The following is an 18,802-nucleotide window of genomic DNA, read 5'->3' as shown; positions in this document are numbered from 1 at the left end:
ACGTACAACTACTTGACAGGCACTAGTGGAGGAATTATCAACTAAAGTAGAAAATAATGAAAATAAATTTGGGTATTTCTTGAACTCAAAAAAGCGTTTGGTGGCTACAATAACACTTGACAATCAGACACCTAACAACATGTACAAAGGCTTCCAGGTATGAGCCTTAATTCAGCAGGTATCTTATTTGACAGTTATCACTTTGTTTGTTGCTATTGTGGATGAAATTTAATTTATAGGTTTACAGTTCAACTTCATATCTATCATTACTCTTTTTGTTGAAGTCAAAAGCATAAAATTTAACTAACATTTGTAGATGTGGTTTCTAAATTAGGCTCAAATATTTATGACGCCAAATATTTACATATTGTCTGCTGAATGTCCACCTGGGGCCGCAATCAGGCCATAACTTTTACACTTATGTTTTAGTTTTATTTATGTTTACACTTACATATTTTATATATGGAAATTCAATATATGTACATATATTATGTTTGCGTAAATGTAGGTGCAACAGAATGTCGCACATCTAATTTTGTAATCTTGTGTGTATGTTAGATTGTGAACTGAGATTAGATTGTGAGTGATTGTGTTGTGCTGACTGTGTCAGCTCAGTCACTATGGAGAAATGTGAGTTAGTGATTGTACAAAAAACTGGAGGTGCAGATTTAAGACCAAGGGCGTGGTGAGAAGCAACAGACCAGGATCAGGAATTATGTTTCGTTTAATACTGTGACAATGACGTGCATGTACCTGTTATGTGATGCTGATAGCATCACATAACAGGACTTCAACTTTTCAATGATCATATCCCAGCACATTTAGAGCCATGATAACAAAATGACTTTGGTGGTGAACAGGTTGAACGTTGTTCTGATGAGGTTGTTGATTCCTGCTCTTCCATGTTGTGAGTTCATGTTTCCTCTGTGCTCTCATGAGTTTCATCCCACAGTCACATGGGAGGATGTCTCCAAACCAAATAGTCATCAGACAGGCTTTGAATAGGAGAGTCTGTATTTCTGTGGTAGCCCTGTGATGCATCAGAGACTTGTCCAGGGTGCCCCAGAGCATGCTGGGATTGACTACCACCTCCTCCACCCCGACAGAGGAACAAGAATGCAGTGAAATCTCTGGTGATCTCTGCGTTAGTAACAACAGTCCTATATGTACTGTCGTTTCCATTCAACATCAGTGCATCACCACTTGAAACAAGCAATACCCGTTTTCGTTTGCGTCAAGGTAGCTAGCATTAGCAACACGAATACCGGAAGTTCTCAAATGTTATCTTCAGAATAAAATAGTAGGTGTGGACATTTGCTTTTGTTGTTGATGCATTTTCTCTAACTTTGGTGAATCTGTGAGGAAAATGCTGAATTTTGTAGTTTTAACTTCTCTTGACTGATTCTTTCTTTCTGATGTGACTGTACAACCAAAACAGCTGTGGCTATTATTATGAGAAAAATGATCAAATTGGGGAACATCTGTTGGAGCAAGTTGCCAGTTGTGTCTGAATTGTTTTACCTTAACTTAAATAGGTACACAAGTACGTAGTGTAGACTCATAAAATACACCCAGTACAGCCACCTTATTATAAAAGCTTTTGGGACATCAGGAAATTGTCTATTAGGTTTTGTAATTGACATTCTTTAAGGGATAAAATACTTTCCATTAAATTCATAAAAAAAATGGTAAATGGACTTGCACTTAAACAGTGCTTTTCTAGTCTTAATACCACTCAAAGTGCATTACAATACTTGCCACATTCACACACTGATGGAACAGCCATCAGGGGCAATGTGGGGTTCAGTATTTTGCCCAACAATACATACATACAACAATATTACATAAATGCAGTAAATTAAGCTTTTCAAGCTACTAATTTGTTATTTTGTATCATGAGTCTCTCATAATTTTTTCCTTTTTTTTATCATACCTGTATATCTAAATGACTATGATATTCTAACTTAAAACTAGTGTACTGCTTCAGTACTGTATCTCATTTATATTTTCTGGGATATTTTTATATTTATGTAACCCTTATGTCTTAGCGGTTGGTAGTGTTCTCCAGTCTCGCCAGGCTGTGGGTGACTGCTACAATTTTCTTTTAACTGTCTAATCACCACCAACACAGCAGGACAGTTGACTCCACTTTATTCTTCTCACTTAGCAGGACATGTGCATCCACACCTTTCCCACTGCAACAATGCCAGGTGGGAACCAAAAATGTAAATAACCAATTTAAATGTTAAAACTACAAATTATATATGAAATAAAAAAGTACTGCAACTGATAACAAAATTATACAATAAACTAAAGAAGACGTAATCTTAATTAAAAACTATAATAAACTCAAATAATATTGCACTACTTAATATAGCCTACAACACAAATTAATATGGTAAACTTATAATTAAAATAATCCAAATATGTACAATAATTAAGGTACATTTACAAAACGGATGGTACGCTTACACAGTTGGTGAGAGGCTTTTATTGTGAAGGCGCTGATCAGACCCGGCGTTTATCGTTGTTGAGAGCTTGACGCTGGTCTGGCAGGAGTGACTCGTTGACTGCGGCGACCGCAATTTCGGCAACATGGGAGACGTTGTGGGATTTATTCTAAACGGATTTTAAGAACCGTCGGGAAAATGGCAGAAAGGTGAGTCTCTCTACATCTGAGGTGTGTTTTTCCCGCTCGCTGTTGTTTTCGATGTCTCCTCTGAGAGGGAGGCAGCCAGCCCAGCGACGAGGTTAACAGCGGTTCGTATGGTCGCTGTGCTGAAGCGGGTGTTAGCTAGCTGGTCACTTATCCGCTCACACGCTTCAATTTGAATTTCATTACTCATAAAGGGAAACATATGTGTGAATCCAGGCTTGTTGTGTGTCCGCTCGCCGGGTCGCTGGTTGCTGGTTTGGGCATTTTCCTCAGGATATTCATCAAGGTGGAGGGAGCGGTAGAGGGAGGCTGTACGGCTGGATGATGATGATGATGAGGATGATGAGGATGATGCTGTTGCACCTGTCGGTCTAAATTGCCGTCTCTTTGCTGGAATGCAGCTAACCTGCTTTCCTAGCGGGACGCTAACAGCAAACCCACCGAAGAACCATTATCAGTGCGTGTTGACGCTCGGCTCGCCAGGTTTATCCAAATCCACACTCGCAGCAGCATCTCTCATCCTCATGATGGATGGAGGCGCCTCCCATGAGAGGAGCCACTCGAAATGGAGAAGTGTGGCACCATCCCGTCATCTTTGTAACACCACCTGATTTAGCTCTGTAGTTGTCAATATGCAGAAATACTCTGGCTTCCAAGTCTGTGCCGTATAGAGAGACCCGGCACCAAATTCCTTTACAAATCTCTGTTTCATATGAAGTTGCTCTCTGGCAATCTCGCGTGTTTTATAACACGTAACCTAACAGCCATATTTGTATCAGCACTTCCCTGTGGGAAGTTCGGCATTCACATTATCTATCAATGGATGAAATTACTAGTAAAATGTCCATTTTCAGATTTGCATTGTTCGCTCTAACCTCCCGCTGATGAGGGCGGCGAGGCAACGACTAAAAGTCCAACTTGTACTGGATGAAGTGTTGCCTGGTTTACTGGATCATCCCGGTAGTGGAGAGAAGATGATAATGATGCTGATTAATGCTCCCATGTTGTATACAGGGCATGTAAACCTGCTGTTGGCCAAGGAAACTTTAAAACAGGCGGAATTTGAATTGAGTTTGGTGTTAGAGCAGAGAGAACAGGTCTCTTTTTAAATGATGTTTTTACAGTTGAATATAGACAATGGCAGTTTCTCGGCAGCAGCAAGCTGCTCACAAGACTCTGTTAATATTTGATGGCTGTTAAATTTGTAGGGCTCATGTAAATCACCACGGCAGGTCTGCCCTGTGGGATCTGGAGCATTATACACACACTGACATGTTTGTCAGAGGCCTATCACACAGATGGGCCAAATCATTATTAACAAATGTAGTGATGACTGACGACTGATTAGACAGCATTTGGTGTGGTCACAGATGTGGGTCAAAATATTATCAGCTTGCAAGGTCCGTTGTGGAGATAGTGGCTTTGATATATACTTTATTTAATCAGGAAGTCACATTGAGATCAAGATTTCATTTATTTTTATACCTGAGAACATAAAAATAAAATAAATAACAAAAATAAATATTAATAGCAGAAATACAAATGCAAATATACATTCAGGTATTATTACAAACAAGTGGACACATGTTAATATAAACAACAATCAATATTGTCAAAACAAATGATGAATCATGATGAATCAAAACAAGATGATGACATAAACACTCATAACTGCAAGTTAGAAAAGAGAGTTAGTAAAACAATTGCACCCCAAGTCAGTAAGACTTCTCATCAAATTTTTGAATTTTCCTGTTGGTGTCAGTGTGTCCAGTTTTAGTCTTTTCTGCAAGTTATTCCACACAAATGGGGCGTGGCTCTGATAACAGTGTTTCTGCACTTGGACCTGCGGTAGCCTGTTTGTGATTTTTATCAGAAAAATTTTACTATTTATGGATTTTGAACAATCCAGAAGAAAAGCATCAAACCAGTCTGTTTCAGACCACCTGCTCCTCACCAACCAGAGGAAGGAAGCCCACAGGAATAATAGCAGCATATGAAGTCAGTCAGTTTCACTGTGAGCATGCTGATGTGTTGGTTGAGGTTGGGTTATAGTGTTTGTATATTTACATTGTTGTATTGACTGGTAGTGCCGAGATGGCTTTGCTTAAAGGTCAAGAAATGAACCTAGTAAGAAGTGCTGAAAGGATTAATCAATTAATCAGTGGTGAGTAAAGGGATAAAGCATTTTGATAATAGATTGTTGGTTAAAGTCATTTATTAGTCAATACTGTCAAACAGTGTCTGGCTCCAGCTTCACCAGTGTGTGCTTGTGTGGCTTTCGCTGTATTATATGAGTGTAAACTGAATGTGTTTGGGTTAGCTTGGGCTCTCAAACCTCTGCTGAGCAGTTCTCACTGTTTCATGAGACTTGATGGACAAAACAATCCAAGTTTTTGTGATTCTGGTTGATGAATTGTCAAAAATAATGAGTAATTGTTATGTGAAGCACAAAAAAAACAAAACAAAATATGGAGCATTGAACTTAATACTTCATCTGTAGCAGTGAGTATTGAAAACTGTGAAGCACTGCATCTTTGTTAAGATAGTTCCTGATTTCAATCTAATCTATTATTTAGACTAATTCTTGTTCAGCGGCTTGTGTTTGGACTAACCCTGCCCCAGAGGAGTTTTAGGGCCAAATGATCATATGACAACATTTTAAGGTGGAATCACAATCCAGGATCTGAATCGCGAGTCTCCCCACAGGTTTTGTTGAACTCATGTGATCACATGATTAGTTGTGCATATGGTTGCCTGGACACACCCTCTCTGATTTTATTCTGAAAGTCCTGACTGGAAGTTGTGATTCATATCTTTCTGCTGCTTTGACGCTTGTTTTGGATGTTTGTCCGCTGACAATGCTGTCTTCAGTTTACGAACTGTCACAACCAATCAGGCTTTTTGCTTAGTTCACATGGAGTATTCATTTATTAGTTATTTATTTATTTATGAGGTATTTATGAGGCAGTTCTCTGGTCCTGCAGGCCGACTCTAACTCCACCATCTTGAACTACCGCTGGTGACGGTGGTCCTGGTTCTGCTCAGGTGGAGAACTGGTTTATGTGGAGCTGCACCAAAGTCACTGAGGCTGCAGAGCAGAACAAGGACTGCTGTCTCTAGCTGCAGTTAGTGGGCTAGCTGTTAACAGTTAGCAGCGATTGGACTAGGGAAATGAAATATCTAAATATATTAGCTTTTAATGACACTATCTGTAGATCATATGCCAATATCACCCACCACTAATTACATTCATGTTGTACTAATTTGTTTTCCCAACTATGTTGTGGATGCAAACGGATTCACTTGCCAGACACATTAATTAAAACATCTCATTATGCTGAAAGAAAATGTAATTTGTTTGGCAACATGTTTCCTTCAAAATGTATTTGGTGTTACATGGAATTGGAATTAACAACGTTGGTTTGTGCTTAAATGTAACATTTGAGAAATTTGGCTTCTTTTGTTATGTGAAAAAAGGGTTTTGTAATAAGAACATGTTTATTGTATGTCTCTAGAAATAGTTTGGTATCAATACCTTTGATCAGGTTTCGTATCAGCACTGGTATTAAAAGCCCTACATCATGATCATGAGGACTGGGACCATGCCTCCCTGGGAATACTTTAACAACATATAAATAAAACAACAGACTTGGCATAAAAAGAAAATCAGTCATTTGTGAAAGTTGTTGCACCCAAAATCTGAAACTGGAAAAATATGTGTGTGCTTAAACTTTACACCAGAACGGTGTAAAATCAAAACTCAGACAAAATTCCTGGTTTTATTTTGTTGTCTTTGCATGTAATTGGTCAAACTCACTGTGATAATGAGGGTTTTGTGATGTGGGTTCAGTCAGTAATGATGTGAGGAAGGTTTCACTAACTTTTGCAAGAAACCACACAACTCCAAAAGTATTTTTTTCCTAGGGGAAAAGAAACACTGCTTGGTTTTGTGTGGATATCTAAATTTGCAGTTATAAAACCTTTAACTTGTTTTTTACCCAAACTTGCCCCTAGTTAGCAGAATGCCTTTCAACAACTGTGCATGAATTTATGAAGTTTTTTTTTTTTTTAAGTTATGTGCATATGAATAGTGGAGCTTAATGTGATTGCAGCTGCTGTCCAAACTCAAAGTCTCAGCATGTGTTGAGGTTGCACTGAATTCTAGTCTGCTGAGCTGCTGTGGGTGAAGAAATGATGTGCACTCTTTCTCTCAGTGTGATTGTTAAATGGTGCCACTAATTAAAGGCTGTTTTAAACGAGGCTGTAAAGAGGAATTTCTCCTTAAACTCTGTGTGTGGCTGCAGTGGAAATATTAGTCACCAGAATGAAAAGAAACCAGGTGGTATGAGGGTACGAGGTCTAGCAGCAGCTGATGATTTACTGCTCCTGATTGGTTTAACGATCAGTGCTGAACTTGGAGCAGTCCACACACACATGGCGTCTCCACAGTGCTCCGTCCACATGTCTGGCAGTCAGCTTGACATTTGATCCCAGCTGTAGGGTGGGGTGCTGAGCGTGTGTGTTGTGCCAGCAGCACATGGTTGAAATATTCATATGATAATGGTTGAGCCACTAGGCTGGTGCCATGTCTGTCACATACGCTCCTGTTGTCTCCAGCATCTCCTGCTCGAGGACATGAAGAGGTCAGGCCTGACTGCTGAGGGAGGGGCGCTGGACAAGTATCCAGCTCCAGACACAGTTGTGTCCTCGGCGCTGTAGTTTGTAACCAACTGACTCAACATGAAGAGCCATTATTAACACTGCTCACATATTTACATCACATGTAAGTCTCACTGAGATTTGACATAATTATTATCATTTCAAAATACTGTTCTGTTACACTATGACCCCACCAGATATTCACTTGTGATGTGCACCAATCAGACTGTAAATAAAGATGGACGCAGCCTCTGTGACATCACCCACAGGTTTCTGAAGCTCAGAGTGAGCTGCTCAGAGTGAGCTGCTCCACCATCGACATCTTGGCACTGTCTGATTCACAAGTCATATTATCATATTATATTTGCATGAAAAATCCTCCAAGAGCCACCAACACCACAAACATGGCCAGGAGCCAACTGTGATTGCACCCACCTGTCACTCAAAGAGGCCACGTGACACAACTTTAAGTCTTAATAAAATGTAAACAGGTGAGTTATATAAACAGGTGTCATAAAGGAGGAAATTAGCTCTAGAGACCAAAACAGTTTTTGTACCAGGCTGTAAACATGTTGATTTCTGCTGTAAAGGTGGACATTTTAACATGGGAGTCTATGGGGACTGACTCACTGTTGGAGCCAGACTAACCCTAACCCTACCAGTTTGAGAGGGTCAAACAAAACACACACTGTTCAGTTGCATTATGGGAAATGTAGGATCCAGGACTTTTGAAGCTTATCAAAGGGAGTGTTGTAATAGTGTTGGCAGTTTGAGCCTCAGCTCCTTCACTCCATATGTTTGAGTGTCCTTTAGCAACGGACATAGTAACGTATATAGGCTGAATGGCGATACATGATACGTATCTTGGTATTTTCTATAAAGTGGGCTTAAGGTTTAGTTATGTCACCAGCACTTTTATTAAGACGGATCAAAATATAATGCAAAGACAGGGTTTCCTTTCCTGTTTGAAAATAAACAGCTGCAAAACATGTAAATGAAAATTTATATAACATAAATATCCTATAAATATTCAGTGTTTCTCAGAAGTTGAGAATTTAATTGTGGTGGTAGGGGTCACGTGTGGCTCAAGCAGTTTAGATGGGAGGTTATTTTCTGTAGCTACAATTTACAAACGCCTCACATGCAGATGATACAATGTACAGATGTTCCCTAAACGCCTCATGTAAACTATCAGTAGACACTAGGTGACTGTGCACAGAGGAGACTCTAGTCCATACTCAGTTACTTAGGCACACACAAGTCAAACAGGCATGTGGCCAAAAATGAATTAGTTTGAAAAGATTGAAATAAAACGTTCTGGTGTAACAAATGGAGTGATTTTATCTACCTGGGTGGGAGGGAAACGCTGCACTGCCTCTGCCTCCATGTTGCAGGAGCACGGTGGAGTGTGTGGGGCTGGGTTTCCGTGCAGAGGGAGAGTGGGGGCGGGGTCTCACAGGATTGTGTGAGAGAGGAGAGATGCTCACACTGACACAAAAAGAACAAAACAACGGGTTATGTAAAACTATATCAATATAAACGGTGGTGTCTCATCCTGTATCTTGTTTCAAATATTTCATCAGAGCAGCTGCTCATAGTGTAGGAAGAGATCATTCTGAGCTCGGACCGCTCTCACCAGTGACCGATGTCACTGTAACTACCAGCCATGGATATTTGCCTCTTATCTTAACCTCAACCATCACATCTAAATGCCTGACTGCAACCCCTCCCTCACACCTGTGTGAAATTACAGTGGAGCTGTGACCTTTTCCAAACAAATGATTTTCACATTTACACTGATTGCTAAATAACTCCAGTACGGGTGGGACGGCTGTTAATGTCTCTGGTTTAGTTCCTGCGCATCTGTTTTGATGTGTATATGTGTGTGTGGTTATAGAGACAGTGAGCACTGTGTGTGTGTGTGTGTGTGTGTGTGTGTGTGTGTGTGTGTGTAGTAGCACACACCAGGCTGTCGGCTTCATAAACTGCTGATATGCGCCTCGTGGTGGTTGTGTTTTGCTCTGTCAGGCTCCATGTTCGTCCCACTCCTCCCTCCCTTATTAACCACATGACAGGATCAACAGACTGTTCAGCTCCTATTGATGTTGTGACATGAAAGGACAGCAGTTTTAAAGGGCTGCAGTGTGAGCTCTTCATTTTTCATCCATGTAATCAGTAAACAGAGTGGTAGGAAGAAGCATCAGGCATACACATATCACTGCATCCTGGAAAAATACAGGAGGTTTGACTTCAGTGTAAAGGCCAGTGAAGGCCTCACTGTGCTTCAGATGTAGTGGACTGTATGATGTGCGGGGTGAGAAGCCTACTGCCTGCTTGAGCCCTCTCCAGTAGCCGTTTCCATCTTGGATCTGGTGGTTGGTAAAATAGCCACATTAGCTAACACAAGCAAATCTGTATTAAACCTTTTTGCCTCTCGCCACATCTTCTGATTAGTTAAAATGTCAAACAGCAGCTTCTCATCTTTAGTCCAGTTAAAGTGACAGACATCTGTGGCCAAAGGTGAGGAGAAAAAAACTGTTGTGTGACCAACAGAGTAGAGACTCTTCTCTACAGGAATTATAAAGCTGTGGCGTCACATCAAACTCATTAGAAGTCCTCACATAAAGCTTTACTCATATCACAATAGAGCTATGCAATAACTTGAAATATTATTATATACAACAGACCATAAATGAAGTGTCGTGGTGCTACAGAGACGCCCTGACCTATAAATGATATTCTCCAGATGTAAAGGAACATATTTGTTTGGTACAGAAAGAAATATGACATCGTCCCCATTTTTTTTTTTTCAGTGAAAGTGAAATACAAAAAATGACCAGTCCCACTATAATCATGACTAATATCACAATCACAATATCTGTCAAAATAATTGCAATATGATTTTCTTTCAGCCCTGTATCACATCAGTATTTGAAGTTTATCAGCCTGTGAACAATAAAGTGTAAAACCAGCAGTTTTTTAACTTTAAGGAGGCTGCTTTATAACTTTACCTCAGCGTCTTGCAAATGTTTGTTGCTGAACTTAAATTATTAGATCAGTTGAGGGATTTTAGCTGATTTGGATTCAATGAGCAGATTTGATGCTAAACCCCCCAACTCTACTGTCCACCAACTCTGAGTCTTTTGTGTGTTTGTGTTCTTGCCTCAGGGAATTGTATAAATAGCACATATTTCCAAAAAGTGTCTCCTTGAAGGCGTTAATCTGTTTTTCACATGAAAAGTGACAGAAACAAGGGAACAGAGTTTAAACTTAGGTAAAGTCATTATCAGATTGTTTGTTTTGTCAAGTTACAAAAATGCTAGACACATTTTCAATCATTTTGATCCCAGCAAATGACCCACCGTCTGTTCAGCATTTCACTGGAGCGATTTTCCCTAAACTCATGGTTGTGAATTTGACTAAATGGTATGATGATCTTGATTCTGAGGCGTCAGAGGGACCATGAAGGAGAGGAGGAGACTGAGCCAACATTCATGTTACTGAGTCAGAGACAAGTTAGATGGGGCAAGAACCATGAAAAGTGATAGTAGAAACCAGAATTCTCCTTTTACCCACTTACTGTTGATGTTGGTGTACTGGCTGTAAGTCCTGAGCAGTCATGTGCATTAAGGCTGTTCATGCAAAGTGTCATTTTCCCTGTTCCATCAGTCAGAGTCAATGCAGAGGTGTGAGGAGCGTGTGTGGGTGAATTATTGACCTTTCTGTATTCACATGCACTATGTGCAACAGAACGATGATAATGAATGGTAATCAATCGAGCACACTGTAACTCTCAGAATAATGATGAGAACAGTGAATGGTGAAAATGTGCTGATACAGAATAGTGATCATATACTGATACCAGTGTTTAAGTTAGTTATGTTATAATTTGCAGAGCCACAGTCACCACTGCAAACACTGGCTTTACAGATGTTCCTGGAAAACTTGTTAACTTGTTAATGACAACAGGGATCAGCTGTTCAGGCAACATCTGTCTGTGACTGACTGAGTGCAGCCAGTTCCTAACTGCGACTGACCAATCAAAACTGGTCTATTAAGACTTCTCTCATTGACTGTTTTAGTCTGTGAACCCAGTTGAGTTCTGCTCGGCTTGTGAAAACAGTTGCGTGATGTTTTCTGTGTCTCTGGAGGAACTTTGTCAAGTCTGAGAAAATAATGCTGCTGGTGTCGTAGTGATGTAACTGTGAATGTGTCAGCTTCGGCTCAGGGAGGAGTTTATAACAGAAAGCCTGCATCAGTGTTCTTGAAGCTTGACCCATACTAGAGGCTAAATGTCTGTATATCTCAGCCTCTGCTCCTTTGACTTTGACCATTCAGCCCCCCAGCATCATAGAGGTGCTATACTGGAGCACTCATTTAAATAGTGTATGTAGGTCGGGTTCTAGTAGCAGACACACAGGGGCAGGCTGGGTGATGCAGGCAAGAACAATCATAATGTGATTATTTTGACAGATATTGCGATTGTGATATGAGTCACGATTTCCAGTTGGAACGGTAATTTTTACATTTTATTTTCACTGAAAAAAAAAATATAAAAATGATGATGGTGTGATATTTGTTGGGTTTTGTACCAAGCATGTTTCCTCACGTCTGGAGAATATCATACAACACCACGATGCTTCATTTATGGTCTGTTGTGACCATTTTTATCAAAGGAAAAATTGCAGCTTGTTCGACTTTGATATTACACTTGGCCGTATCGTGATTTCGATTAAAGGTCCAGCCCTAATGAGAAGGCAGGTGAGCAGGAGGATACACAAGATACATGAGGAAACAACCAGGAGGACGTTACCACAGGTGAGAAGAGACCAAGGCCCAATTCCAATCTGGTGACTAAACTCCCACTCAGAGACGGAGTGTAACTGTGTGGAGTCACACTCGCGGCTGTGGAGGGTCTCCTCGTTAAAAGGGGAGGGTAGCTTTGGGGCACCCTCACCTTTCTCTGATGGAAACAGGAAATTCTTTGTTACCCAAAATATTTCAGAAAAATATTGTAGCTAAGGTAGTAAAGGAAAATGATAAATTGAATAAATAAAAGTTCACTCCCGTGCTTCTTCGGCTGCATTTCTTTATCGTTGAGCATTTTTTAATTTTATCTCAATCTGATTAGATCCTTGTTGTTTCATTAGTTCTTACAGTGATCAAGTCAAATAAAAAACCCTGTCCTGTTTTCTCGCGTACACAGCACCATGTTCATTCCAAACTACAATGTAACCTGTAATTTCATCATGTGTGTGTGAAAATAGTCAAATGTCTGTTTGAGGTCATTTATGACTTCTCCTTTGGAAATAAACACACAACTCACATTAGTAGGTTTGTGGCATTTCATCCATCCTGGACTCAAAGCGATGCTGCACTCGTCTGGGAGTGTGGTTTGTAAGTCTGCATCGATGCAGAGTCTGTGTCGGAGGTTTTATAACCCACTCCAATTTAAGGGTCGTTAGTTTGGAACGACACTCCGTGGCGGACCCTTCACACGAACGCACAGAGTGAGAGTGGGGAGGGGGAGTGTGTAGGGACCGGATTGGAATCTGGCCTTAATACACATGGATGGCGAGAGTGAGGGGGAACAGGTGAAACTAAGTGCGGCGGGGCAGCCGATCACAAAGATTGGAAACACACAAGGTCAGGAAGTAAAACAACCAATAGACACACAACAAAGTCATTTCAAAATAAAAGAGGAAAAAGTCTGACAGGAAGTCACACAGAGGGCAGACTTTCACAAAAGGACACTCCTGCTCAACGGGAGGGGAGGGGTGGGGTGGGGGGGGGCATGACAGGATGGACAGGAGGACAGAGGGAGGAGACACAGAGACAAAGCCATGAGCGAGTATTGACAGGTTGCACAGTGGAGGAGTGAGAGTTGTACTGAGCGGACTACAGCACAGTGAGAGCAGCGTGTGGCCTCCATCACTTTGTGGCCCAGAATGAATGTGACACAGTGTTGTGCGATCGAGCTCTCTGCTGCTATAGTGGCGCACAGATTGCTTGTGGCTGCAGCAAAGCCTGTTTGAACTAGAGTCTGAAAGTGAGCAGAGATAGCAGCATATTGACTGGCACTGACAGTGGATGGAGGGGGGGTGGGGGGCAAGATAGAGGGAGTATTGACGGATGAAGAGATTGAGAGAGAGACAGCACTTTCTCCCTCTAATAGGATTATTGTGTAAATGTGTTTGATTTAAGGGCTGCCCCCAGAGGCTCTCAAAGGAGGGGGGAGGGTGTAAAGAGGGGGAGGGGGAGGGGGCACGAAGATAAGGAAAGAAGACAAGGAAGGAAAGCAATATTGAAGTATAAAATGGAGAACAACTTGGATGTAATATAAAGTGTGACTGGGTGTGTAACGTCCCCGTCAGTGTGTGGGAACCTAAAGATCCTCCATCCTCAGACACATTAACACTGCTGAGTGTCCTCATGTTGACTTCCTCATTTAAACCATGAGCTGACACTGTTCAGCATGTGTATCGGAAACATTAGATTTTCTCTCACTGTCACTGCACCTCCGTGAGGCCCGCGTCGCTGTGGAGCTGCATTCATCACAAACTGTGATGCTAATTAATGTGAGGAGGAAACAGGCCTTGTGTGTTTTTCCAACACGATCCATCATTTTCATCATCATTTTGATTGAAAAGAAAACTGAGGCACTTGTGACTGAAAGTACCCTGAGCACAGCCACCTCATCTGTAGTGAGAGTATCTGAGGATGCATGAGGGCTGGAGACATTGGCTTTAAACAGAGGTCCACAGAGATGGGTGGACATTGTTTTTGAAAGAAATGCAAAAATAAGCATCACATACCTCCTGCATGGGCTACAGTCTGTTTTATAGGACATTGCATGCTTTCTGTTTACACTGTAAATCTTTTTTGGATAATTGGTCTTGTGGCTGTGGCTCAGGTAGTAGAGCGGGATGTCCAAAGATTGTAGGGTTGGCGGTACGATCCCCGGGTCCTCCTCTGTGTGCTTAAGTGTCCTTGGGCAAGACACTAAACCCCAAGTTGCTCCGGATGTCAGGCAGGCTGCTGCATGCTGCCATTGGTATGTGTGAAGGGGTGAATATGACTTGTAACGTGTTTTGAGTGGTCGATAAGACTAGAAAAGACAGGGTTTCCCTCACATAGACTTTTCTTGGACGGGCCGACCAGGTATATTTGCGGACTCATTTTGACGTTTTATTTGTATGGTTTTTAATCCGTTAGAATGACGCCATCTGTGATGGATTAAGTTTCGTTCTGCTAACATGCAAAGACAAGTGCAAGTACTAGAATTCCCTATGCAGGAAAACCCCTGGTTGTTATCATACACAGACAGACAGACAGACAGACAGACAGACAGACAGACAGACAGACAGACAGACAGACAGACAGATGATAGTTAGGTTTAGCCTGCTGCTGCTGGAGTGGGAATAAAAACCAGCCCTGAACTTTTGAGTTGGACTGACCCACCAGAACCATTTGAAGACACCATCACATACAATCTGTGTCACACTGTAGACGAATCACATAGTAAACAGAGGATGAATTAATGATGATGATTTGTGGAACAATACATGGAATAGAACGACCGACACTTTCCTCTGTGTAAATTAGCAGCTGTAGAGAGGGAGAGATTAGACAGTCATATATGTTGTTAGAGACTGATCCTGGGTCAGAGGTATTGGAGGCAGAAACAATGCATTGATCAGGCTCACTCTGTTTCTAACACCACAGGGGTCTCATATTGTCACTGGATGGGTATTGATTAGTTTAGTTGGGGGGGGGGGGGGCAGGAAGGGTGGTTGAATGTGACCTCAGCTGCAGTTAACAAATCCATTGAGTTTGCCATATGCCGTGCACACATTGCACACAACACTGTGGAGCTCAGACCATCAGGTTCTTGGTCTCCTCTCTTATCAAGGCTCTTCTCCTCTGGTTGCTCAGTTTGCCATAATACAGAGACCTCCTATCTTACGTCTTAAGTTTACACAGGAAGAAAACATGTATCTGACACGGATAGATGTTTTAGAAACACTGAGCTGCCTCTACCACTCACACGTCAAGCTGACAAAGTCAAGTTAATGTCACTGTGAGGCTGAGATCATTTATATTGGAATGAAAGTTTAAATTGTGAGCATGATAAGGTTGTTGGTTATTAAGACATTAGACTGAAGATAACTGCTGCTGTGTTGAAGCGTGATGTCTCTGTTTTGCCAGTCAGCATGGTCGGTACAAGCCCAGTTTAACTATGGGCCAGCGGCCATGTCTGTGAGCATGTGATTAAGTCCCGATAATAATCTGAACAAATGTTAAAGACGCTATGAAACTTGTACTTCACGTGGTGACTAAGGGATGCAACAATTTTAGATGTTGACTTTGACTGATGAGATTATAGTCTGAGGATTAATCAGTTTCACAGTAACATGTTTATGTTGTATTAATTCATTTAACAGGACTACTGATGTATTAAATCACATCGGCAGTCTTTAGAGATTTTAATGTGTTATTTATTGCTGCCTTTTGAAACAGAAATAATACAGCAACCGAATAATATAGTACAAAATAATAAGATAAGATTAAAAAAATGAAATATTAGCGACCTTTGCTCTATAAACATCCATGTCTGTGTGGAGTCAAAGGCTGCAGGACGTCTGTCTGCAAATATACCACAACATTATTTAATATTTTCTGTTGTTGTGTACCTTTTCAATTAAAGAAAGAACATCTCCTTTTCAGTGTTATTAATAACTGAAATGTAATTAATTAAAACCTGTGGTATAGTGCTTGAAGTTTACAAGCACCTAGTGTTAAGTTAGTAATTTACACCTGGCATATTTACCTACCATAGCATTTAGTCAACACAGATGGAAGGAAGCAACATAATGTAAATGGTCACAGTGACTGAAGCCCTTGAGCGAGCTAGACGCCCTGTTTACTTTTCACTGAAAGCCCATCTCTCCCTCCCGCCTGCACAATTAATTGAAATGTAATCAAAATCACAATATAAGTGCAATATTCAAACGCGTCACAGGGTTGTTCATTGTTAGCACCATAAGTGTCGTGGTGCTACAGCGACGCCCCAACCCACAAATCAGGTTCTCCAGATGTAAAGACACAAGACCCAATAAAAATCACGTCATCATCATTTTTAAAACTTTCAGTGTGAATTAAATGAAAAAAACAATCATTCCAACTGAAATCGCAATATGATTTTAATTTTTTGCATATCATGCAGCTCTGAACTCTAAGTAAGTAAGTATTAAGTAACTTGCCACTAACGTAATCTAAAGTTTTCATTTAAAATTCAAGTTTGATGTGTTAGACCCTTTAGCCGTGACTGTGTTCCTGCAGGTGCAGACAGGTGTCATATCGGACCTGTGTTCAGTTTATTCCTCCACAAAAACGTGTCTCTAATATTTAACACAACACTGTCAGCTGTTTGTGTAAGACACAGGACAGGCAGTCAGGGAGGAAAAGAAACTGTTCAACTTCAATCCTCCTTATCCCAACAATATGAACATTCAGGGTTTGTAGGAGATTTAACAATGTAACAGGACACAACAGAGGTAATCCTGGCCAGAGCGGAGCAGCACATCGCTCCTTTTGTAAACACATGTTCAATCCATGTAATCCATGAAATCAGACCTGAGGATGTTCTCTTACTGATGATTCAATCCAGCGTGACAAAAAGCTGTTTCATTAAAAACGACGTGTGCAGCAGCCGGCTGCACGTCATGCATAATGACACAGACTCAGCCTGATGTCGCGGTGATAAAGGGCCAATTCACTTTTTAAATAGGATTATGGTAACTTCTTTGATGCTGCTTGAGTTGTGTCTACTGAATGATACAGTGCTTTCACATTTTTACCCAAGTACACTGTCAGCCTAATTACCCAGATAGCTTCAGTGATGAAAACATTTGTTTCTAACTGAAACTCCACTTCATCCGGAAGGTTTTATTCCAACAGAAAGCTGCAGTATCATTTCCCCCCAGTAAATTTGTATCATTCATGTAGATGATAATCATGATCATAATAGATACTGAAAACATAAAGGGTCACATCAAAAATCTGATTAATCAGTTTTTTCCTGCTCCACACTAACTCTAACAAATATAGCCATTTGCGTGTGCTGTGTTTTGCATGTGCTGTGTTTTGCGTGTGTTATATTTTGTGTGTGTGTGTGTGTATGTGTGTGTTTTGGGCAGGATGAATTAATGATGAATCGGAGTCTGTGGTCTGGCAGGATTTCTGGTGAAGCTGGAGCCTCAGAGCTTTACTTTGTAGAGGGTGGGTGGGAGCGTGGGGTTTACAAGCAGGAGGCAATTTTAATTAGCCATGCTGCTGTTGAAGAACTAATCAGCTTTATGCGGGGATCACACACGCGCGCACACACACACACACACACACACACACACTCAGGATGCTGACAGCTTGTGGAAATAAAACATCCCCGTCAGGCATTGTTGTTTTTCTTGGGGAGAGGGGGGGTTTGAAGGCAGCAGAGCGAGACAGGAAGCTGGGGTGGGACGCTTTGATTTGTACACAATTAACACACACCAACAGTTTTTATTTAGTCCTCAACCTCTGTGCATCATTGTTGTTCCCCTCCTCTCTCATTGTTGGTTGGTGGGGGCTTCTACAGTGTGTGGCTTCATTGCACAACATGGCAGCAGTGAATTGAGAGTACATACAGCTCATATGTAGTGTTGAACTTGACCAACATCTGAACTCTGGGTTTTTTCATGATGTGAGCCTCAGCCATAACCCCACTGTTCAGGGAGAAGTGTGATCACAAGTGTCATGGACTCGTGCTCAACAACTGATTTTAATTGAATTAATATTCTATAATGATTTGATTCATTGTTTCCGTGTCACCTACATTTCATCTTCTATGTCAAAGTGATGTGTGACTCCTGTCCATAATGCAGTATAGGGTTGGGCATTGCCACTGATTTCCAGATATGATTCAATTTACAAGGTCCTGATTCCATTCCATTCGATTTGGATTCAGTCGGAGATATATCACTTACAAAATCAATTTGCCTTGGATATGAATGAGATTCTCAGAGAACTGATGCTGTGAAGTGTTCCTCTGGTGCATTATTAAAAATATTAATGTTTAAATTACAGATGGACCCCAAAGCAGTTACATTATTTATTTCTATTTTGCATTTCTATTTAACATGACCAACAGTTAAGACACTGTGTATGAACAGGTACACATGGCTTCTTCTTCACGTCTTACATATAGCTTTGCTTTTGTCCAGCTTTTCTCTGTCTACATAGTTAGATAGAAATCTAAATCTGAATGCAACCACATATCTGTCTTCAGACCTGCTGGTGACTTGCTGCTTTTTCAACTCAGCCCTAATGCAGTACATTCAGTGTAGAGGCCCAGGCCAATGTGAGACATCGTGAGGCCGACAGCAGCAATAGTGCTGCTTTTTTTTCACAATCAAATATAAAGTTTCACAATCGAATGTTGGGGTTTTT

At 41.0% G+C, this 18,802-nt stretch overlaps 1 protein-coding gene across 1 annotated transcript in view; it reads left to right on the top strand.

Moving 5' to 3' along the window:
• The first annotated feature begins 2,648 nt into the window (after positions 1–2,648).
• The window catches only part of arhgap39 (Rho GTPase activating protein 39), an 86,141-nt gene continuing 69,987 nt past the window's right edge, over positions 2,649–18,802 (top strand). Inside the window, exon 1 of the mRNA XM_022759040.1 lies at positions 2,649–2,659. Within this exon, the coding sequence (XP_022614761.1) occupies positions 2,649–2,659 (11 nt within the window). The remainder of the gene's footprint in view (positions 2,660–18,802) is intronic.

This window comes from Seriola dumerili, unplaced genomic scaffold (genome assembly GCF_002260705.1).
Source record: "Seriola dumerili isolate Sdu_G_001 unplaced genomic scaffold, Sdu_1.0 BDQW01000319.1, whole genome shotgun sequence".
Taxonomy (NCBI): domain Eukaryota; kingdom Metazoa; phylum Chordata; class Actinopteri; order Carangiformes; family Carangidae; genus Seriola; species Seriola dumerili.
This window is presented reverse-complemented; position numbering and strand designations above follow the sequence as displayed.